At 49.5% G+C, this 23841-nt stretch overlaps 1 protein-coding gene across 3 annotated transcripts; it reads left to right on the forward strand.

Annotated features, from left to right (window-relative positions):
• The first annotated feature begins 824 nt into the window (after positions 1 to 824).
• S1PR5 (sphingosine-1-phosphate receptor 5) lies at positions 825 to 22893 on the forward strand. Of its 3 annotated transcripts, none has more exons than XM_083719491.1 (2): positions 825 to 1011; positions 20611 to 22893. In XM_083719491.1, exon 2 carries the CDS (start codon positions 20834 to 20836, stop codon positions 21992 to 21994), a length of 1161 nt encoding a protein of 386 aa, XP_083575617.1. In that variant the 5' UTR covers positions 825 to 1011; positions 20611 to 20833; the 3' UTR covers positions 21995 to 22893. The 3 variants fall into 3 exon arrangements, with proteins under 3 accessions (XP_083575617.1, XP_083575619.1, XP_083575618.1); XM_083719493.1 differs by lacking the exon at positions 825 to 1011 and adding an exon at positions 6870 to 7484; XM_083719492.1 differs by lacking the exon at positions 825 to 1011 and adding an exon at positions 16658 to 16679.
• Positions 22894 to 23841: the final 948 nt, after the last annotated feature.

Consider the following 23841-nt stretch of genomic DNA (forward strand, 5'->3'; position numbering starts at 1 on the left):
TGGACAGCTCACCTCTGCTGTGAATAGTGTGGGAACCTTCACCATCTCCTCTTGAAGTCTTCAATTGTTTAGGGAGGGCCCAGCTAATTAACGGAGCAATTTAAGTTCATTTTGTGGCCATTTCATTAAGAGGAAACTAGTTTGGTTGGACAGCCACATGTGATGTCCTTTTTAAATGGAGGCTGAGAAACTTCCCCTCTCCAGAGAGCAACAGCAGCAGCAGCAGCAACAGCATCCAAAGATTCATTCCCCCTCTGTCTTCTCCTCCTCTCAACAGCCCATCGGGTGGTCCCTCGGTCCTGCTCTTCCTGGCATCTCCATCTGAGGTCCGTAACATGTCTACCCAGCAAGAAATTCCCAAAGCATCCCTATATGCCTCCAGTGGGCTGCAGAAGCACTGATACACTGAGAGATACACCATCAGAACAGGAGAAGGTGGGAAGCAAGCTCCATCGCAGACAAAGGTAATGCTAACACACATCCCTTCCTTAAGCTTGGCTAATTGTCTTGCAGGCTGCCAGCAGCCTTCTAGGTTGGCAGGCCCAGGAAGCCCAAATTTGCTGAAGCTAACACGACCTACCATGGAGTTAGGAGGCTCCCTTGGTGTGGGTGCTGCAAAGAGGGAGAGCAGAGGTAAGCTTAGGGGCAATGCCAAGGCAAGGGTGTGGCTGGATCAAAGAGCTGGTCTGAACTTGCAGGCTAGGCTTGCATGAGAAAGCGGGTGAGGACCAAGCTGAGGGAGCTGCCCTGGGGATTGGGACAAGCAGAACCAGTTCAGCAACAGGCCAATCACAGCGTTTGGAGACTGTGGATGAGGAGCAGGGTCCTTGGCAGCGCCTGTAGGATGCAGAAAGCGGCAGCATTGCTCCTGACAGAAAGACCATTTTGAATCAGCAGCACCGCTTAGCCTTGTGGAATTCGGCCAGGGGCAAATCAAATGTCAAGGAAGGCAACTGCAAGCCGGAAAACGGAAGCATGTATGCAAATGTCGGCAACATTCACTCTGCAGCAGTGAGTAGACTGGTGAAGAGATGGAAATCCCATTCAGTATTATGGCTACTCTGCGTTGCAGACATTAAGCTGTGCAGCAGAAACCACCAGCTTCCACAGCAAGCACTGGGGTGGCTTGGGGGATGATGATGATGATGATAATATTTTATACCCCACCCATCTGGCTGGGTTTCCCGAGCCACTCTGGGCAGCTCCCAACAGAATAATAATAATAATAATAATAATAATAATAAACTGATAAAACATCAAACATTAAATCTTCCCTAAACAGAGCTGCCTTCAGATGTCATTAAAAGTCAGATAGCTGTTTATTTCCTTGACCTCTGATGGAAGGGCATTCCACAGGGTGGGCACCACTACCAAGAAGGCCCTGTGCCTGGTTCCCTGTAACATCACTTTTCACAGTGAGGGAACTGCCAGAAGCCCCTCAGAGGTGGACCTCGGTGTCCGAGCTGAACGATGGGGGTGGAGACGCTCCTTCAGGTATACTGAAGAGTCTGCTTTTCTTCGCCATACCCCATCTTCTAGTGTCCCAGTTGTGAGGACGACCAACAGGGTAGTCCATGAGGCAGAGTGAGGCAGCAGCCACAGGTGGCAAATTCTGTGGGGCAGAAGGTGGCTGGAAATGTGTACCAGGGCAGTTCCTAAGCTGGCTTGCTGCCCTAGGGTCTGGTGGAGGCCTCTGCTCCATCAACAGCGCTGAAGTAAGATCCACCTACCTGTCTGGTCAGATTTTGTGTGCAGAGAATGGGAAACACGCCATCCTGTGCTTTGCCTCAGGCAGCAAAATGGCTCGGGCCTCTCCTGACTACCCAAGCCATAGATCTTGGCTGGACCACCTCTGCTCTGGGCGTCTTGCAGTTCCCCTGTTGCTCTTATTAATCTGTCTGCAGTCAGTCAAGGGATTCATTTCTAAGAGCCATTCCAGGGAGTGATTATAACTGCATCATAAATGGACAATTATTGTGCCATTATTGCTGGGATCTAGAAAACCTTTCCTTTTCCCGCAAGGGAACACTGTTGATGCCTGAAGAAGAGGGGTGGGGGTTTGTTTTTCCAAGACTCACAGCATTTTAAGTACACACTCAGCAAGTGCCTTCTTGCAGAATCTGACTGCATGAGCGTTAAAACAGAAGTTTTGTGGAGCTGCTAGCCTTCCTTCGCCTGCAGGTTTTACAGTCTATTATGCTTACTGAATAAGGGACGTGGGTGGCGCTTTGGGTTAAACCACAAAGCCTAGGACTTGCTGATCAGAAGGTCAGTGGTTCAATTCCCCTTGACGGGGTGAGCTCCCGTTGCTCGGTCCCTGCTCCTGCTAATCTAGCAGTTCAAAAGCATGTCAAAGTGCATGTAGATATATACCACTCCGGCGGGAAGGTAAACGGCGTTTCTGTGCGCTGCTCTGGTTTGCCACATGACCTGAAGCTGTACACTGGCTCCCTCGGCCAGTAAAGCGAGATGAGCGCCACAACCCCAGAGTCGGCCACGACTGGACCTAATGGTTAGGGGTCCCTTTACCTTTATGGTTACTGAAGCACTTGCAAGCACTGAAGTCTTGCCAATGTAAAAGGGATTGCGAAAGAGAGACGGAATCTATGGCACCAGTTATTAGCCACTGGCAGATCATCTCTGCCTTAAGGGCACTGGCTTTCTGGCTCTGAAATATTTGAAGTGTGAACAATTTGGCAGATGGTAAGAGGCTGTATCTGGAATCCCAGAGGGCCCTATACACTTCGTATAGCTGGTGTCTGCAAAAGGAGTCAGAGCATCCTGGTGCTGCCAGGGTTTAGTCAAACCTCCTTCATGACTTTAGTCACACATCACCCCAAACATAGCCAGAGCTCTCTTCCTACCAAGACGCCCCGAATTCTGCAAAACCCCAAAGTATGGTTCAAAATAAACCATGAATATCGAGTGAGCATTTGCAACACATCCTTGCATAACTGCATTGGGTGGCATAATTTATGGGATGGTTTTGGGGGGGATCCAAACTATTTGACTTATAGGGTACGGAATGAAGTCCATGAGAGTTGATGTCATAATATGTGTTGTACACTGTAGCACATTTGAAGCACATTTGAAGTATGTTCCTTCCTTCAAAGGACTCTGGGCACTGCTGTTTACTCCTCACAGATTCACAATTCCCAGCAACATTTGACAAACTCCAGTGTCCAGAATTTTTCAAGGGAAAGAATGTTCTTCAAATGCGCTCCAAAGGCATCCTGCGCTACAAAACACTATTTTGTTTTTGCCACAACGGGCTAACATGGCTGCTTGGAATTGATGAATATGTCGATTTTTGGTTTCTCATTTTCCCACTCTTAAGCACACTTTGTCACATTTCTGCAGCCACCTGCAAATTTTGCTATAAACAGTCATCAGAATAGTGGTGCCCATTTCTCCTGCGACACATGTTTTTATGCTGTTCCCCCTGATATCCACATTATTTGCAAGCCATTTCTCCTAATACAATGCACCTTTAAGGTGGTTTCACCAAGATATGCATTTTCGCACGTTCTCCTAATGTACATTCAGTGGTAACTCGGGTTAAGAATTTAATTCGTTCTGGAGGTCTGTTCTTAACCTGAAACTGTTCTTAACCTGAGGTACCACTTTAGCTAATGGGGCCTCCCACTGCCACCATGCGATTTCTGTTCTCATCCTGAAGCAAAGTTCTTAAGCCGAGATTCTATTCCTGGGTTAGTGCAGTCTGTAACCTGAAGCGTCTGTAATCTGAAGCATCTGTAACCTGAGGTACCACTGTATTTTTGTGCACATTTTGTGATTGGCGAGCATCACTGCAAAGTTTGGACAGGTGTGAATTTCAAAGGATAACTGCTTTTTTTGTTTGTGTATTGCTTTGAGAAGTGCAAATTAGGTCAAACTGAATTTCTCTGCCCTGCCCCCTCTGGCAGATGCAGAATGTGGACAGAGGCAAGCAACACAGGGCAAATCTGTATATGTCTTAGGGGTGCCTCTAGCAAGTACCCAGCACATTGTTAGGCCTCTGGCTCAAGTCTTCTGCCTTCTCAAAGCCGCTAAGGAGCTGGGCCACAGGAGGAGCCCAGGGTGGCTCTCAGCCACGTCCTGCCATGTCCTCCAGCCCATGTTGCTTGTGGGTCCCAGCATTGGAGTTGGCCTTTCATTGTCTCCGCATTAGGCATGGCTGCTGGTCCCTCTGCCTGCCTCAATGGGGCATTGTTCGTCATGCCGAAGGGAAGCCAAGGGAATGCCTCTGTGGAAGCAGCAGACCATCCCTAAGCGCTGAGCTGGGAATGGGGACTGAAAGTCACCGACAAAACTGAGGACTGGCACAACTGCAGGGAATGAACCAAAAGCCCATCCAGCCCTGGCTGAAACTGGGTTTAAGCAGAAGGGGGTTGCCAGGTGGGGCAGAGCTGATATGCGCTTGGAGACATTGGGACAGCACCTGAGAGTCACCTGCCATGCAGAGCAAATACCAGATGTCCAGTCACTTATGATACTTCCTCCCTAGAGAGGCTAGTCCAATAGCCTTTTTCAGTTTGACCCTGAAAATGATGAGGGTTATGTTGAATCATTATGAACATCCCAATGTAAATATGTTGCATTGTTTTTATGATGCTGTAAGCTGCCTTGGGTGGGCTATACTACCAAAAGGTGGCATATAATTCTTTTTATATAGGTAAAGGTAAAGGGACCCCTGACCATTAGGTCCAGTCGTGACCGACTCTGGGGTTGTGGCACTCATCTCGCTTTATTGGCCGAGGGAGCCAGCGTACAGCTTCCGGGTCATGTGGCCAGCATGACTAAGCCTCTTCTGGGGAACCACAGCAGCGCATGGAAACGCCGTTTACCTTCCCGCCGGAGCGGTACCTATTTATCTACTTGCACTTTGACATGCTTTCGAACTGCTAGGTTGGCAGGAGCAGGGACCAAGAAATGGGAGCTCACCCTGTCGCAGGGATTTGAACCGCCGACCTTCTAATCGGCAAGTCCTAGGCTCTGTGGTTTAACCCACAGATAAATAAATAAAGGGTCCTTCCCAGTGTTCGTTCTACTCAAAGCAGACCCCCTGAAATTAATGGAAATTAAGCGGATCTGCTTTGAGGAGAACTTGGTTGAAACTAAACGAATAAACAGATCCAAGTCCGGGGTGTCCCTGCTTCCCTGTGTTCTCACATAAGTCAAAACGGGCCCGGGAGAGAACTTACAACTTCATGTTGAGGATGATAAATGGCAACAGGCACAATACGCTTCTTGCACAAAGTAATTGCTCTCTCAGATGGTATAATATTCCCGGTGCCTGTTAGTGTGAAGGCCATCAGCTTGGATGGCAAACCTGCTTTTGTTACCTGGATCAAAGAATTCTAAGCCCAGGTTCTCTTTAAAGGTTTCACATTTAACCAGAAGGAGTAAAACCCCTTGAAGTCAGCAGGGCTTACTTCTGAGTACATATGCATAGGTTTGCACCACATGTTTTTTAAAAAAAGGATTTGAGGATGAAGCCCAAAAAGTCTCCTGCCCAGATCTGTTCTGTTGCATTAACATGATATCACAAAGTCAATCTCCTGCTGTAATATTGCAGATCCTGCAGCAACTCAGCTCTGCTTTTATAGCTAGTTCTTTCCTACGCTGAACAACATTTTGGAAATAGCATCATCCATGAGGCTTTTGACTAGTAATTCAGAGATTGCCTCTAGCCAGGCACCGCACCCTGAAGCTGAAGAGATCCTTGGATATCTGCCATAAATACTCACAAGTGAAGAAATTAACATTTCATCAGCCTCCTGTGCTGCAAGGGTTTTTGCTTTTCTTCCCAACTTTCCATGTTTTCCCTTCTCTAGCGGTGGCCTTTTCTTCCCTTAACCGCTGAGTTGAGCAAGGCTTCCTCCAGACATTTCATCAGCCTCCTGGGACTGATGACCCTCCTTGCTAGACTATTAATAATTATTCCCAGCTCTTTAGGGGGAAGGGAGAGGACTTCTGCATTCTCCCATTGCCAGTTCTGGGAAAGGAGTGGGCTTTAGTGATTCAGCCACAGGCAGCTGCCCACCAGGAATTCCGAATTCATTTGCTAAGCTGCCCTAAATCACACAAAACCACCTGGAGAAGTCATGTTTCCAATGGTCACCAGTGAAGCTACCATGTGCCAGCCCAGAAAGCATTGCACCCCAAGAGATCTCTTGCAGGGCGATGCAGGAAAACACCCCCTGCAACAGTGCAAATGATCTCTTGACTCATACTGTACCCCTGAGAAGGAGGTGCAGGGTGAAGTGTCCTGGGCCAGCACAGCTACTTCTGGGAAGGAGAGGGACTGAGCTTGGCGTCTGGCAGGGTAGAAGGGATTTGAGTGGGGAGGGAGACCCAGAAAATGTGCAGCAGAACTCACTTTCCTCCCCGCTGCCCTGCCTCAAAGACTTAAGCTTTGCAGTGCAGGGATTTAATCCCAAAACATAAGAGCTAACTCCTAGGGGCCAAGGTCCCCCCCATAAAATATTTGAAGGGGCCAGCTCCTCCCCCCCCCCAGTTGAAGGGCATTGCCATTCAAATTGTGTGCATTGTCTTGTGATCGATTATGCAGGGAGGGGGTTACCTGCAACTCCCCCAATATTTTATCCAAGTTGGCACCCCTGTCCCAGAACAGACGAACCCTGAAGCTGGCTCAGGCCACAGGCTCAGCCGTCTGTCTCTCAGAAACCAGCCCGCGAGCTGGGGTATAGCAAGAGCGCCCCTGAGAGCGCGCAGAGTGTCTGTCCCTCGCTGCAGCCGGTGGCACCAGGGGCCGGGATATCCGGGGGGCCTTGAACATCCCCCCCCTCCCAGCCCGGTCAGACCAAGCCCTCGAACCAGATCCTTGTCCCCGGCCTGCCCATTCCTGCGCGGCATCAGACGTGTCCCGGCTGGCCCCGGCCCGCTGGGCTGGCAGAGACGTCTCTCCTCGGGCAGCTGCGAGGGAGCGCCTCTCTCGCGCGCTAAGCCCGGGACAGACGGCCCGACGGAGTGGGAGCGCTCGGCGGCTCACAGCCAGCTCTCTATACCCCACCCCGGATCGCGGAGGGTCCCGGCTCCACCCGCAGTTTGCTGGCTGCCCCGAGCTGTCGGCGCTGGGAGCGGGAGGTGCTGCCAGCGGCCGCCGCCCCCTCGAATCTCAGCGGGGACGGGGAGCTCTTGCTGCGACCCGAAGTTCTCCGCAGCTCTTCTGGGTTGGGGGAGAAAACGCAAGGGAGCCCAGCCGGGGCCGCCTCTCCGGGGCGCGGTCAGGAGCCAAGACCCAGGGGCGCGCCGACGGACGAGAGCAAGCTGCTGCTGCTGCTGCTCCCTGGGCTCCCCGTCCCGCCTCAAGAGCAACTCGGGTAGTAGCCGGCCATTTCTGACGGTCACAGACCAGCAAGAAGAGCAACTCAAGCAGGACTTAGACGGGGCGGACGCGTTGCGCTCCCCGTGGGCAGGATTCGCAACCCTCCTTCTTGCGCTTCCCACAACCCCGCCAGGTAGGTCACGGAAAACCTTTCACAATCCAGGACTTGGGCTGGTTAGCATTCCGTGTTCTTCTAAATCCGTATGTGTGAGGGAAGTTTATTGGTTTTGATTTGCTCTTTCTTCATTAGGTACCCTGTGTTCTTCAGATGAAAGGCTGTAGCCAAATTTAATAAATAGCAGTTATAGCAAGAACATCGAAAGCCTTCATGCATTTGCCTAAACCTTTTCAAGCCACCCAAGCTTGCCGCCTCTTGTGGGAGTGAGTTCCACAGTTTAATTGAAAAGTATTTTCTTTTCTCTGTCCTGAACTTCCCAACATTCTGCTTCAGGGTGGGGGGCTTATTATTTTTCTTTCTTACTAGGTTATGTTATGGTTACCAGATTTTTTTCAATGAATCTGGGGAGACTTTTTTAATTTTATTTTTTTAAGCTGAGTAGCAACGAGAGTCAGTAGTGGGGATGGTGAGGCAAAAGACCCTGGACCCAAGCATATAGTGGTACCTCGGGTTAAGAACTTAGTTCATTCTGGAGGTCCGTTCTTAACCTGAAACTGTTCTTAACCTGAAGCACCACTTTAGCTAGTTGGGCCTCCTGCTGCCGTCATGCCGCCGCCACACAATTTCTGTTCTCATCCTGAAGCAAAGTTCTTAACCCGAGGTACTATTTCTGGGTTAGCAGAGTCTGTAACCTGAAGTGTCTGTAACCCGAGGTACCACTGTACATGCACATTGTATAAGGTGCAAAGGCCTTCTTTTGCACCCTGTGAAACATAAATGCGCAGAGTTTTTTTAAAAATGGGCAATGGCTGTCCGCCCGCGACTCCCGAGCCTCCCCCATCAGTCAAAACAAAGGGGGGAAGGGGATAGGAGATCCCACAAGACACATCATATGCGCACAAGACACATCATATGGGGACTTCTAGTGAGGAAAAATGGCGGGCACCATGGCAGCGAGCAGCTCCTGAAGCCAGCCAGAGCCAACTGTGCTACCAGGCTGGCTCCGGGCTGCTGAGGCTGCCGCTGCCACATTTCCTGGGGACAGATTTGAAAATATGGGGACATTCTGGGGACGGAATTTGTCCGGGGACAGATTTGCAAATCCGGGGAGTGTCCCCAGGAACCGGGGACGTCTGGTCACCCTAGGTTATGTATTTTTCTGCTTTTATGTTGTAAACTGCCCTGTGATCCTCAGATGAAGGGTAGTATAGAAATTTAATAATAATAATAATAATAATAATAATAATAATAATAATAATAATAATAATATCCCCTATTTTCTGGAAAACCAACAGAGAGCAAGGGAGGCATCTTCTCCATGGGTTGGGCACTTTAAAAGGCGGTCATCAGTGTAATAATATTACCTACCTCCAAGGCAGTGGCGTAGCGTGGGGGGTGCAGGGGGGGCCGGCCGCACCGGGTGCAACATCTGGGGGTTAGGGAAATCCACGGGTTAGGGGGCGCAAATTACTTGCCTTGCCCCGGGTGCTGATAACCCACGCTACGCCACTGCTCCAAGGTAGCAATGCAGAATTTGGAATCATGAGTTCTGAATGGAAGTGCTCCATTTCTGTTCCAGGATGGCTTCTTTTAGAGTAGCCTCATCTTAAACACATCATAGGAAAAGTGTTTCTTTAAACTTCCCTGGTTATCTGGGAAAGGGTCCTCTGCAATCTGGCAGTAAGGCTGCAACCCTATAAACGCTTATCTGGAAGTTAAAGCCAAAGGAACTCAATGCGGCTTTGTTTCCGTATAGATATACATAAGTCTGAGCAGTAAATCTCCCGGTTGGGAGTGTGGGGCAATGGGTGGGGGTCAACCTTGAGGCACAGCTCATTTAACTGTTTGGGGAAAAAATGATAGTGGGGTGTTCTCTCCACACACACACCATTTCCCCCTCTTATAGGTTTAACGTTTGCTGGTAACTGATCACAACCCCCTGCAGCTATGCTTTACACAGCACAAGTGAAAGAAAAAGAAAAGGAGGGAGAAGGGAGGGAAATATTGGTCTCTGCTGTGTTGAGCTTACAGGCTATAAAGTTGGACAGTGTCAGGAATAAGCGGTTAGCTGGGGAAAGAAAGAATGTGTAGCATGGGAAGAATGGAAACAGATGCCGTTGGGAAGGGACTGGGAAATTCAGCAAATGGACTTCGTGGGAGAGGAGAGCTTTGAAGAGAGATTTGCAGGAATTGAGATCGAGAGGGAGTTGCAGCCAGCAGATGGGAAAGCAAAATAAGTCGGTCCCCTTCTGCCTTCTCTCCTCCTACCATACCTGCTTTCCTGCAGGGGCTCTTTTTTTCCCATTCTCTAAGAGAAAAGCAGCTTCAGGAGGGGGACAATGGAGAGCAGAGAGAAGAGGGTGAGGAGCAGCAAGGGCCTTTAACCCTTCCCAATGCCTGCCTGCCTTTCCTGCTAGCAGCCCTGCAAGCTCAGGAATTCCAGCCTTCTCTTTGCCCTGCCTTTGCATGTTCCATCCAGTTCAGGCTCCATTGTGGGCATGGCAAGGTAGGCAACCAATGTTCAATGTATGTAGGGACAAAACGGAGAAGTTTGCCAAGCCAGGTGAATCAATCTGCCTGGGATTATGTCCCTGATTGCGAGGCTGGCATCGGCTTCTCTTGAATATCTTGGCCTTCATTGTCCATGATTGACAATCCTCTGTGTGTGTGTGCATATCATATAGTGCAGGGGTCAGCCAACTTTTTTAGCAGGGGGCCGGTCCACTGTTCCTCAGACCTTGTGGGGGGCCGGACTATATTTTGAATAATAATAATAATAATAATGAACAAATTCCTATGCCCCACAAATAACCCAGAGATGCATTTGAAAGAAAAGGGCACATTCTACTCATGTAAAAACATGCTGATTCCCGAACCGTCCGCAGGCTGGATTGAGAAGGCGACAGGGCCGGATCTAGCCCCCGGGCCTTAGTTTGCCTACCCATGATATAGTGTGATGCCCTGCTTCTGTCCTGCCAGGATCTGGGTCAGTTGTTCCTCACTGACCTTTGGGTGGAGAAGTTGTTGCACCTCCCTCTGATGGTGTGAAAAGGCTCAGCTAGCCCGGATCCCAGTTTTGAGCATGTTTCTTGGAAGTCAGTCCCACTTGGGCTTACATTATGAGTGCAGAAGAATAGCAGCCATAGGTTGAATTTCCATGTCCAGTGTCTAAGGATATCAGGACATAGAGATATCCCCTTCTACTAGCCCAATGCTAGCTATGACTCTCCAAGGTTTTGACAAAAGGCGTTCCTGGCTATTTCCTGAGAGCCCAATGGGAGATGAACCTAGGATCCTAGACATGCAAAAGGGGTACTATGCTGCCGAATTAAGCTGCACACACTGTACAATTGATTTTTTTGGGGGGGGGGGTCAATGGTAGGTCTGTGCCTCCCCATTTCAACTTTCAGTTTGTGATCACTAATGGCACTTGGTGAGAGTCTGCCCTAGTTCCATGCATTTAACTACTGGGTGGCAGTTTTGTGTACCGATTGTGTTCCCTCCACCTCCCTCCCTCCCCCATTCAGCCGTTGTATATCAAATTGTGCAAAGTCAAGGGCAATTCCTCACAGCCTGGCCTTTGCAGCTTTCCCCCATAAATCACTGCAAATGTTCATGCTCTGTGGGGCATCTTCCCCGTACTTTTGAGCAGAGAGCGCCTGTTGATCTGTTTGAAGCCATCAGGCTTTGCAGGTTACAGTTCCCACCCTGGGAATCTCTTCTTGCCGCTCCTCTCACACCCCTCTCTGAAACTTCTTTGTCTCTCATCCCTCAGAAATGACCCCATCCTGAACCCAGTTTCTGGGCTTATGAACAGGAGGATCACCCTCAGATTGATTACATTGCTGCCTCACCCCCTCCCTTCCATGAGGCCAATGTGGGGAGAATTATTTCACAAACTCTGCTTCCTCTACATGGAGGAAGAAAACCCCAGACCTCACAATGCTCAATGATCACACACCCACGTCTGTTTGCCCAGCATTGGGAAGCTGTGACTGGCAAGCCGCAGTGTGTGTGTGTGTGTGTGTGTGTGTGTTTGGATAACCAGATAAAATGAAAGAAAGAATGCTTCATCTCCATGACCAACTTCCAAGATGTCTCTAATCATTCTGAAAACAAGTGGTTGATAGATTGGGGGTCAAAAAAAGCACATTGCAAATGTTGCATGGAACTTGTGGACTGCACTAGGAAAAGCCTGCTGACCTAGACCCACAATGACAGGGGCCCCTTGGGGAGGGAAGGCAGAGAGCAGAGGTGGATTTAGGGGAGAGCAACCAGTTTGGTCGTACTGGGTGCAGAGCCTTGGAGGCGCCACAGTCCTTGGGGACGTGGGTGGCACTGTGGTCTAAACTACTGAGACGCTTGGGCTTGCCAATCAGAAGGTCGGCGGTTCAAATCCCCACAACGGGTGAGCTCCCGTTGCTCTGTCCCAGCGCCTGCCAACCTAGCAGTTCGAAAGCACACCAGTGCAAGTAGATAAATAGGTACCATTGCAAAAATGAATGGCAAGATCTTGTGTCACTCTGGCAGAAGAGAATTGCCTTCTAGGTGAGAAACAGCACATACTGTGCTGCTTTTGGCTTCGCCAGCACCATTCCTTGAGAAAGTTTTGCTGGAGAAGTGGTGTTGAGAAACAGCCTGCAATTCATAATCTATCGAGGATCAAAGACTTTGTCCGGTGAATCCAACTCCTTTCCCTGTCCAACCAGTATTATCTTGATCGTTGCTTTGTAGAAGCAGCCGAGAATGAGTTACTGGGAAGCACCATATGCATGCACAAAGCCCTTCTTCTTCTTCTTCCTCTTCCTCTTCTAATATATTTTTATTACAGATTTTTTAGTTTAGAGAAATATGTGCTGTCAGGGGCTCAGGAGCAGAGGCACAGGGAAGAGAGGAAATGGAGAGCGAAGGGGAAGAATCTGAGGGCAGCGTAGGAGAAGATGACAGTGGCCCGAGAGATTCCATGAGCCTCTCCAGCGAATCAGAAGATTCACAGAAGGGGGCGCGGTGGCCAGGGCAAGGGGGGTCCCAAGGGGGACACTCCAGAAGCAAGGGGCCAGCGGGGACTCCCAGAGCAGCAGTTGGAGATCAGGACCAGCTTCCCCACCAGAGCGTAGTGGGGGGGAAGAGTCCCAGGTATCGGGGCCAGCGTCTTCCCCAGTGGGGAGAGAAGATGAGTCAGGGCTGACCACGCCTCCATCGGAGAGTCAGGGAACGGAGGGGAGGTCAGGTCCAGCTAGCCTCCCGGAAGAGGGAAGCAGCGACAAAAGCAGTGTAACGGTCAGGAGGAAGTCACTGGGTTGGCGCGAGCGCCAAGTTCAAATGTACAGGCGCGCGGGACAGCAGAGAACCCGGATTGGGAACCAGGTCCGAAAGCCCGCCGGAGGCAGGGGGAGGAGTCAGGGGACTCAGCGTCAGAAGAGTCCAGAAAGGGGAATGCCCCAGCGGACAGGAGGACCCAGAGGAGGAGAGAGCAGAGGAAGAGGTGGAGCAGGGCTAGAGTCTTAAACTGGTGTCAGAGGGGAGGAGATTCAGACGGAGCTTTGGTGGTCTAGGGTTTAAGACGTAGAGCTGCGCGCCACGGTTTTGAAATAGAGACTGAACTTCAATAAAGACTTTTGTATATAACAACGACCTGGCGTTGGTCCTCTGTGAGCTGGGACTTCGGGCAGCTCTGACATGCGCATTGTCTCTTTTTTCAAGTTGTGTTTTCTACTGATCAGTTTCATTTGTTGTGAGACATTAGTGTTGCATGCAGTGTTAGGTTAGGAAGAAAAGAGGGGGAAAGAGGGGGGATAATGAGTGGGGTGGAGTGGCAATGCTTTTATTCTTATGCTTAGTATATGTGTGGGGTTTTGTATCAGTGTCACTCATGTGGGTTCTCTTACTATTCACTTGTTGTAATTCCTTGGTGGTGAAAGAGGTTGGGGGTGGCCTAGGGTGTGGTTGTCTGTCTTTGGTTATCTGTAGTGAGATTTTGTTTTTGTGTCTGAGTAGTGTGTGTGTGTGTGTGTGTGTTTGGATTACGTTAGCCAGATTGATTCGTATGCTGTCAGCGGATTCTTATTATTGTCTTGTTGGGCTGTGTATGTGATAAAGGGGAACCATACCAGGGTGAAGGTGTCTTCTTCTATTTGTCCCCGTATCAGTTTCAGTTTATTGGTTAGTTTTTCTAATAAGGATGTTTTCCCATGCTATTCGATACCATCAGTCCATGCTCATTCCTGTCAGGTCTCTCCAGTGTCTAAGATGTTTCTGGCCGCTGAGAGTAGATGGGTTATGAGCTCTTTATGATGTGAGTGGGCATTATTATCACGAAAGATTGCACGAACCCCTTCTGAGCAGATTTTGCACCTCTTCCTCACCTGTTGCTTTTGAAGCAGCCCACCTCCTCCCAGAGTGATGTGGGGAGCAGCTCTCTCCGGCTGAAAATCACCGTGCTTTGCTGCTTTGCACCTGAACCTGAACCTTTGCAGTGAACCTTTTTCAACAGAGAAATGGAGGAATCCAGAAGTCATTGCAATGGCCAGATCTATCACCAGTTCATGGTTTGATTGGGTGAGAAGCAGCTCACAAGCTCCTTCAGTCTGGTGGGGGGGGGTGATGATGCCATTATCTGAGGTTCTGCCCCCATAGCAGCTTGCAGAGGGAGGAAATCCAGACCCTCAGTGTTAAAACGTTGGCCGTCCCTGCACAAGACAACTGAGCCTAGGGAGTAGATTCACTATTCAAATTTGGAAGGCAGGGAAAGGGGTTGAGTATTGCTTTTCTGAATTTTTGAATCAGTTGCTTACTTTTGAGAGTCATGCTGTAGAGAGCTCTGCCGAGGCAGAGTGGAAACAAAAGCTTGCATGCTGCTGGGTTTTTTTTTGGGGGGGGGGGAGGGTTGCTGCACACAGCCTGGGAACTTATCTGCCTTTTATGTGGCAGGGAGGGGCAAAAGAAGTCTCTGCCAGGGGACTTTTTTGCTCATTAGTGTAACAGTTGTGGAAGCTGTTGTGCCAATTAAGTTTATTCCAGCTGAAATTCAAAGTGAGACGATTTCTGGCTGTGTGGGTGTAGAAATCCCCAGGACACCACGGGTAGATGTTCCACTGATGGCATCAGAGCGAGCACTGTGAGAAGCTAGCCGAGATAGTGTGCATGTGAGGCTTGCAAGAACTTGTCAAAAGGGAGGGTGAATTTCCCCCGATGCAGAACAATGTGTGCGAGCATGAAGGGTTCCGGATTTCAGAAACTAAGTACGGAGACAACAGCAGTTTGAAAGAAAAGGGCACCTTTCAACCCTGTCCTAACTAATGCTGCTAATGGCCGGGCATTTGTGTGGGATTGTTGGTTCAGACAAGGCGGACAGATTTTAATTTTTGTTATTGAGACTGCTCCATGGCTCAGTGCCTAATTTCCAAAACGAGAAACCCTGGGGCTTGTTTTTTAGCTGACAGGCTCTCGCCAGAGGTATGCTAGAGCTACTTCTAAAAGGAACTCTACACATGCGCAAAGGTGCTCTAGCCATATGCTTCAGGGTCAAGTCCTGACAACTGATAAGATGTTCTGAGGCTGGATAATGGTGGGCTGTCTCTCTAATGAAGTCTTGGCTCAGGTTCAGATGATAGAGGTTCGGGTGTGACAGAGAGTGTGTGTGAATGCTTTGGGGATGATGCATCTTGTCTCTACAAAAGTTCTTCCAGGGCTGTTGTCCTTCATGGTCCCAGACAGCCCTGCTTTCCCTGCTTTTCTCCACCAGCTCGCTTTTAAACACCCCAGTCCTACCAGCAGGGCAGAGTTTATTTTAGATACTGTCTGGTAGGCAACAAAGTCCCCTAAGTTCATGATCGGTCAGAGAAGGATCGATGGAGGCAGCATCCAGTGGAAAGCAAGGCAGATATTTATTTTTCTGTTGCAAAAGAGTTCCCTCCCCTCATTCTAAGGAGAAAGAGACCCTGAACAAAAGTGTGCAAGAACCTTTAAAGACTTTTGACATTGCCCAACCCCCTTAGCCAAAGACCAGCCCAAAACCATCATAAATACATCTTAGGAGGTGGTCTCCCGGGATACCTTATAATGGTCACTGATTACATTACTTAGGCAGCCTGGCCATTCTTTTGTGATGGTTGTTCCTGAATCCAGGTCACAGGCTCACCCTATTCTTGCACAAACATGCCCTTAAGAGAGGATTTATAAGCGGAAAGACATGGGAAGGCTTTCTCCCTTACCACAGAGGAATATTTGCCTCCCTTACCACAGAGGAATATTTGAGGCCATCGGGAGAGTCAAAATGACTTCAGGATTGCTCTTCTGTACTGTTTCAGACACATGACTTATATATTTAGATATGTGTGCATTTATGAATATTTATTCTATATTTGAGATCTTATAAAGGTACCCCCGCCCGTACAGGCCAGTTGTGTCCGACTCTAGGGTTGTGCGCCCATCTCACTTAAGAGGCCGGGGGCCAGCGCTGTCCGGAGACACTTCTGGGTCACGTGACCAGCGTGACGAAGCTGCTCTGGCAAGCCGGCACCAGCGCAGCACACGGAAACGCTGTTTACCTTCCCGCTATAAAGCGGTACCTATTTATCTACTTGCACTTAGGGGCTTTCGAACTGCTAGGTGGGCAGGAGTTGGGACCGAAATTCTTATAACACTACGTTAAAGGCAATGAAGTGTCTGTGTGCGCATGTGTGCATGCAATACATTCTCCGGAGTGTGAGAGGTCATTTGGGGGCCTGTCTGGAATGTTTTGTGTGCTCAGCAGAAGACTATTGTTGCATGTGTGAGAGAGAGGCGGGGGGGGGGGAGATATTGAACAGAGCAGAGCAGAATTCTTAGGAATGCAGGCGAAGGGGGAGGAAATTGGGCAGATGAACAGGACTTTATTACAAAAAGTTTCTTGATTGCAATTGTTTTATCTCATTACTGTACTCTTGACTTTTGGAGGCCTTTCGGAGTTGCAAAAGCAGCAGCAACAAACCTTTCCAAACTTCCTTGTGGCTTGGCTCTATATGACCCTTTCGTCAGAGTGCTCTCCCAGTCTTTTCGCTTTACGGACTGGTGATGTCTGTAGCTGTCTTGGGAGGGTGGAGTGTGAATTGCGTCCACATAACATTTTCAAGATTCTTTCCCACCTCCATTCTGCAGGGATTAAACTGGGAACACCTTGGAACTGGATGCTCGGGTTCTGAGTATCCTGCACTGCATCGGTATAAAATGGCAAGTCCCATAAATGGCAGGATATCTTGACGATATGACTGATATTGTGCTAAGTGGTTCCCTTTTTTTAAAAAAAAAATATTTATTGACGTTTAACAATTACAAAGAAAGAAAAACAAACAGTAATAATAATAGAAAAGATTACAATACTTCAAAAATACAGGAAAATACAATGCTAAAAAAGGAAAAAAAGAAAAAAGAAAAAAGAGAAAACCCAAAAACAATACAGCTAAGCAATAACATTTAAAAACAATAACATCCAGTATTTTCATATCTTTATCTTTCATTTACTTATTTCCATGACTTCCTCACACCTCCCTTTTTGTATTCTTAATTCATAATTGTTTCAGCAAGTCCTTTCCCTCTTTCTCAAATTTTATTCCATAATTTATCTTAACGCAATTTAACCTTCAATTTTACACTTTAACCCATTAACAATCCATTTTAACTTAATTCTTTATAATCTTTCTGCTAAGACCATGTAGGTTCATTCCAGCATCTTTCTAACATTCATTAATTTTATAATACTTTTTAAAATATACTTTAAATTTTTTTCAATCTTCTTCCATCGACTCTTCTCCCTGGTCTCGGATTCTGTGCTAAGTTGCTCTCTGGTCATGTCTCACCCCTTTGCTAAATTGGTGAGACCCTCATTCAGCCTTTAAAAGGGACATCTGTAACTTGCATGCAAGACGGATGCTCACGTTTGTGTCAAATTAATGTATTAATTTAAACCATTTCAACCTCGCTCTCCACTTTGAAAAGGCTCCCGGATCAGTTAAAAAGAAGACAATTCCTGCTCTCAGGCTTACAATATAAAGAACATAATACAAAAGGCAGCTAGCTTTTCACCAGAGCTGCTTCCCTTCTCTTCCTCTCTTTTTCTCTCCTACAACCTAGTTCTACAATCTTGGCTCCCAAAATTGTCCCTGGTCTTATAAACAGCCACCTGCCGATTGCCTGTGGTGAATAAGGATATCCTCTATGCAGGGAAACACAGGGATACCAGTGTTCTTAGACCACTGACGTGCTACAAATGACTAATTTCTTTAGGTGTGGGCAGGTGGGCTAGTAACTCGTGGGCCAATAACGGCAGCCTTGCTTGAGACATTTGGAGCTCTGTTGTATTTGCAAAGATGTACTGCTCTCCTCGGACTGCGCATAGGAATGTAAGAAAAGCTTGCTGGATCAGAGCAGTGGCCCATTTAGTCTGACATCCCGTTCTCAGTGTGGCCAACCGGTTGCCTATGGGGAAACCAGCAAGCAGGATTCTTGCAAAACACCAACGTTCTGATAGCCATCAGGGAAACAGCAGTAGCAAAGACAGCCTTCGCTACCTCCAAACTGAGAGGGTAAATGTAAACTCAGGTCACCAGGACAATGGGGCAAGATGAGATGTGCCTTCGAGGCAGGAGAAGCGAGTGACTCAGTCATTCCTAAAACAAAAAGATACTGACTACCAAAGTGAATGTCAAAGGGCACATTCGTAAAAAGAGAGCTGTGGTTAGGGAGATGCAATGGTTAGAAGAGGGCAAGTTAGAGTTTTAATAGGATTAAAGTGTGAAGAAAGGAATTGGCGGGGGGGGGGGGGCAGCGGAATAAGCCAAAGGTGTTTGGACACAGATGATAGGAGCTGGGACATTATTTGTACCCCGCTCATCCGAATGGGTTGCCTCAGCCACTCTGGGTGCCTTCCAACAAATATAAAAGCATAATAAAATATCAAACATTGAAACCTCCTTTATACGGGGCCGGTGGTGGAGCAAGCCGTTTGGGTGCCTGGGGCAGCGCCCAGGGCCAGCCGCCCACGGGGGGGTGGAACCAGCTGCCCGTGGGGTGGGGTGAACTGGGGCAGGATGCTGTGGGGGGCCTCTGAGGAGTCTGACCGCTTCCTCCCACTCAGCCGCCCTACAACTGAAGGGTAGGCGGTGGGTGGAACGTTTGGGGCAGCGTGGAGCTTGTGGGCACCCAAGCCACCATGTCACTCCCAGGAGAGACGCATGGCTCGGGCACACTGAAGGCCCCGCGGTGAGTGCCGCCTGCCATTTTGTCACCCCCCCCTCAGTGGTGACACCTGAGGCGTATCACCCCCACCACACACCCCTTCCTCTGCCCCTGTACAGGGCTGCCTTCAGATGTCTGCTAAAGGTTGTTTAGTTACTTATCTCCTTGACATCTGATGGGAGGGCATTCCACAGGATGGGTGCCACTAGCAAGAAGGCCCTCCGCCTGGTTCCTTATAACTTTGCTTCTTGCAGTGAGGGAACTGCCAGAAGGCCCTTGGCACTGGATTTCAGTGTCTGGGCTGACCGATGGTATACTGGGTCGAGGTCGTATAGGACTTTCAAGGCCAGCAACAACCCTTTGAATTGTGCTCAGAAATGTACCGGGAGATAGGAAGATTGGCAAGCAATAGCTAATGTGAGACAGAGTGAGAGCTGAGATAAGGATTTTTAGTAGGTTTAATAGATTTTAAAAGCTGAACTTAAGAAACATTGTAGAGAGAGAACCAACAAACCTTAGCTGGAGCAGTAATATAAGCCAAGAAGGAAAGAAATGGTTAGCTTGCGGAAGAGTTTCCATATGAAGGAGAAGGCAAAAGTAGACTGAAATATACTTTGCTTTGCTAGCTTTTGGGGGCAGGAATTGCTTGGAGGAATTTGCTTCAGCTGGGCATGAGCAGGAACCTCTTAATGCAGGAAGAGCCTCCTTGACCAGGCCATAGGCTTCTCATGGCTTGTGCTTCCTTTCTGCATCAGGCAAAGGACTACGAGAATGAGTCATGTCTTCAGTGGTCCTCAAACATTTTCCTCTACTTGACAATTGCTGAGGATCTTGGCAGGCCACATAATTATTTTTCTGCCTGCTGTAGCAACTGTCATGTGTTGTGCTAGAAAGGTTTTTTTTTAATGGTGCTTTTACAGAAATGTCATGAGCCACCTAAATGAAGTTTGCGGATCAGTGGTGGCTACAGTTCTGGAACCCCCCCAGGGGCAGAGGAAGGGGTGTGTGGTGGATGTGGGTTGCCCCGGGTGTCACCACTAAGGGGAGAGGTTACAAAATGCTGTGCAGCACTCGCCACGGGGCCTGCAGCGCACCCGAGCCACGCGTCTCTCCTGGGAGTGACGTGGTGGCTTAAGCGTGCGCAGGCTCCATGCTGCCCAAACTGTCCACCTGCTGCCTCTCCCCCCCCCCAGCTGTCGGGTGCCCGAGTGGGAGGAGGCAGGCAGACTCCTCAGAGACTCCGCGGAGTGTCTTGCCCCGGCTTGCCCTGCCCCATGCGCCCGAGCGGCTTCCTTCACTGCAGGAACCCCTGATATAGCTCATAAACCTTGTGCTGTGTGTACAAAAGGCACTGGCAGAAAATTCTGGAGATCTGTGATCAGTAGGGGGGGGGGGCAATATGGACTTTGATTAAGAAAACTCCTATTGCCCAGCTTCTGTTATGATAGACCCTTTTCAATTCACTGGGCATCACCTGAAAACAGTGGCGCTGCATCATTCGCTGGTGCTCAGGCTGCGCATGTGCATACACATGTGCATCAGGCAGGACAAGGAGCTGGGCATGGAGGGTAAATGAAACCTGCCATGCCAGCCCAACCCTTGCCACTGCTGCCTCTGGGTAGGCGTGGGGCACAGAGGGTTCATGGGGCAACACAGTGAGGAGCCTGGCTAGATGTGGCCCATGGCGGGTGCATCCCCCAACTGTGACATTCAGTAAGGGGGCCAGGGGCATGGCCGCAAGGCCCCTAGTGGCAGGTAGGATGGGGATCCCTGCCAAGGGGCGCCTGGCTTGCACCCCCTTGAAATCATGCCCCCAGGACCTGCCTGGTCCTCCTCACACTACTAGACCTCCCTTCCCACTGGAAAGCTGGGTTGGTTTCATGCTTTTCAAGCGTTCCACTCACAAGTCTTTCTCTTGAATTTCTAGGCTCCCTCTTGGTTGGTCAGAATGGAAAGAGTCTGCTAGTGCTGTGATGGCTTCTCCAAAATGGCCCCCTGTGGACGTGTTAACTACTGACGAAAATTAATCTCATTTGTGAAATGCCAACTTCTTCGGTGTGCGGCATGCGCAAGACTGGCACAGCATGATGGAAAGGACTATGCCGTGCTATGTGAACCAATGAAACTGAAGGTGGAGAGGTGTCTGTGGGATGGAATTTGCCAGCATGGAGACCCCACGCTCTCTGGGCCTGATCTACCGAGAGTACCACAACAACAATGTGATTTCTTTGCACTACAACTACACAGGCAAGCTCCATGGCAGCAAATACAAGGGCAGTCTCAAGGCGGATGCCATTGTGTTCCTGGTGGTGTGCGCCTTCATTGTGGTGGAGAACCTCGTGGTCCTGCTGGCTATCTGGAGGAACAAGAAGTTTCACTTGCCCATGTACTACCTGATTGGGAACTTGACCCTGTCAGACCTGCTTGCTGGCGTGGCCTATTCTGCCAATATCGTCATGTCCGGGCCCAACACCCTTAAGCTCACCCCTGTGCAGTGGTTTCTGCGGGAAGGTGGGGTCTTTGTCACGCTGGCTGCCTCCGTCCTCAGCCTCCTTGCAATTGCCATCGAGCGCCATGTCACGATGGTCCGCATGAGACTCTACCACGGGGACAAGAAAGGGCGGATGTTCCTTCTCGTGGGGGCCAGCTGGCTGGCCTCCATCTTGCTCGGGGTGCTGCCGATCCTGGGCTGGAACTGCATCGAAAACCTCCCCGAGTGTTCCACAGTGTTGCCCCTCTATTCTAAGCATTATGTCCTCTTCTGCATCACTGTTTTCCTGGCCATCCTGGTCTCCATTGTGGTGCTCTATGCCCGCATCTACCGCATGGTCAAGTTCAACGGGCAGCGGCTGGGCAGCCTCCGCAAAGGCATGCTCAAGAAGTCCCAGAAGTATATGGCCCTGCTGAAGACGGTGACCATTGTGGTGGGCACTTTCATCGCCTGCTGGCTACCCCTCTTCCTCCTCCTGTTGTTGGACGTTGCCTGCCAGGCCCAGGCCTGCAGCGTGCTCTACAAAGCAGACTATTTCCTGGGCCTGGCGATGATTAACTCCCTCCTGAATCCCATCATTTACACCCTGACCAGTAAGGACATGAGACGGGCCATTCTCAAGTTGCTCTGCTGCCTGCTGGTGGTCACTCCTGGCACGGAGGAGAGCCGTGCCAAGCGCTTTGGTCTGCCCATACTGGAGGGCAGCACCAGCAAATCGGAGCGCTCGTCGCACCAGCATGAGGGGCCTAATGTTAGCATGTCACTTGGGAACAGCACCCCCAAAGCCATCAAGGCAATGGTGCTGAAGGCCGTCTACTGAAGTCCTTTGGTTATCTTGCCCCAGGGGCCAGTAGTGCGGTATGAGCAGCCAGGGGTCAAGAAGGGGGCTGAGGGGCCAAGTCCCAGCAGAGTGGGACTAGGTCCTGAAGGAAAATGCTGTGGCAGATCTTGGGAGGAAACCTAGGCAGGGCTAGCAGGTAAACCAGGAGACTTGAGGAGTGGACAAGGACTTGGCACCCGAACCGAATCTGGTTCTTGCCCAGGCAAAGACTGATTTGGAAACCTGGTGGCTAGGCCAAGCTGCTTGAGTGGCTGGATCTTCTTGAGCACCTAGAATGATAACAAAGTCCAGTTACTTCTACCCTGTAGCCTAAAGTAGTTCATCACAAGATCAGGAGGCCCACCCTTCTAGTCCTTGTTGCTCCTGTGCAAAATCAAGGTCCCCAAACCCATAGAAACAACCCTTCCCTCCACCAAGGTCTTGCTAGAACTAGACTGAGTGCCCTGGAGAGATATGAAGATAGAGATAGGCAAGAGCTCTTTTGGAGAACGTCAGTGGCTTCTTTTTGAAGGAAAACACCACCTTTGTGCTGTTTTATCTCTCTGTGGTGCTCACTCCAACCTGCCCATTTCTATGTCCCAGCCTCCACCCCTGGGGGCTGGTCCTCCTAATACCTTCATACTGACCACTTAGTCCTTCATGATGCTGATAAAAAGTGGTGGAAAGACAGATCTAATTCATTATAGCGCTATTGAGGGCAGAGACTAACCTAGCCTGGAATCCAGCCCCCATGAAATGGAGGTCTACATGTACATGTATAAAGTTCAGTGTCTTTAGATAGACATACAAGTGCACTGTATATCCTTGTATGTGAGCTTATGTTGATGACGCCATTAAATTATGTCTCTTTGGGGCAAAAACCGATTCCCCCCCCCCTCTCTTCAAAATAAAGCTGTTTAATAAAAAAAGTTGTCCTGCTGGTTTGGGCCACGTTAAGTGGCTATGAAATGGTTGTAAGTTGCCCTGTTGTTGTCTTGGCTGTTCTATCTCCTACCCCAAAGAACTAAGGAAGAAATATCCCATTCTTCTTCCACCTCCATTTGCTTAAGGGGCACACAGAATGCAGCAAAAAGGAAGGAAGGAAACCTCCAAGTCTGGTATCCTAACCTTGTATATAAAACTACAACCCACTATTAAAGAGATAAACATCAGAAAGCATTCGCTGGACTCTCTGAAATATGCAAAAAAAAAGCAGCACTTCTCTTTTGCCTAAATCCTTAGTGATGCTAAGGTACTCTGCAAGGATGGGCAAGCTTGTTTGTTTGTTTGTTTGTAACAGAAATGACCTAGCAAGCCCCACTCCCACCCCAGCACTCTGTTACTGCTTGCAAAATGGCGCCTGCCATTATGCAGCTGTGTAATCTTTTGCTTTCTTTGACTTACGGCTGTTGCACAAAATCTAGCTACCGTAGATTCTGGCGTATTAGGCGATTGGGCATATTAGACGACCCCCCAAATCGGCAGCTGCAATTTGGGGGTTCGTCTTATAAGCCCAGTTGCCTAATATGCTGGGCAGCTCTGCAACGGGAGAAAGCCTCCCGACGCGGAGTGGAGCCCGCCGCCCCTGCTGCTGCTTCTGAAGCAGCGTGAGGGGCAGGCTCCACGCCAGGCGGCTTTCTCCTGGCATAGAGTGGAGCCAGCCGCCCAGCTGCTTCCAAAGCAGCAGCGGGAGGGGGGGGGCCTCTGCGCTGGGAGAAAGCCACCTGGAGTGGAGCGGAGCCTGCCGCCGCCTCTGCTGCTTCCGACCCACCAGGTGCTGCAGCAGGGAGCGGATACCCGGAGTATAAGACGACCCCCGACTTTTTAACCTCTTTTCCCGGGTTAAA

Source organism: Podarcis gaigeae (assembly GCF_964106915.1).
Source record: "Podarcis gaigeae genome assembly, chromosome: 17".
NCBI classification, from domain to species: Eukaryota; Metazoa; Chordata; class Lepidosauria; order Squamata; family Lacertidae; genus Podarcis; species Podarcis gaigeae.

Bases quoted from the DNA above. Each gene is read 5' to 3' on its own strand.
- S1PR5 (XM_083719491.1), top strand. From the start codon at position 20,834: ATGGAATTTGCCAGCATGGAGACCCCACGCTCTCTGGGCCTGATCTAC.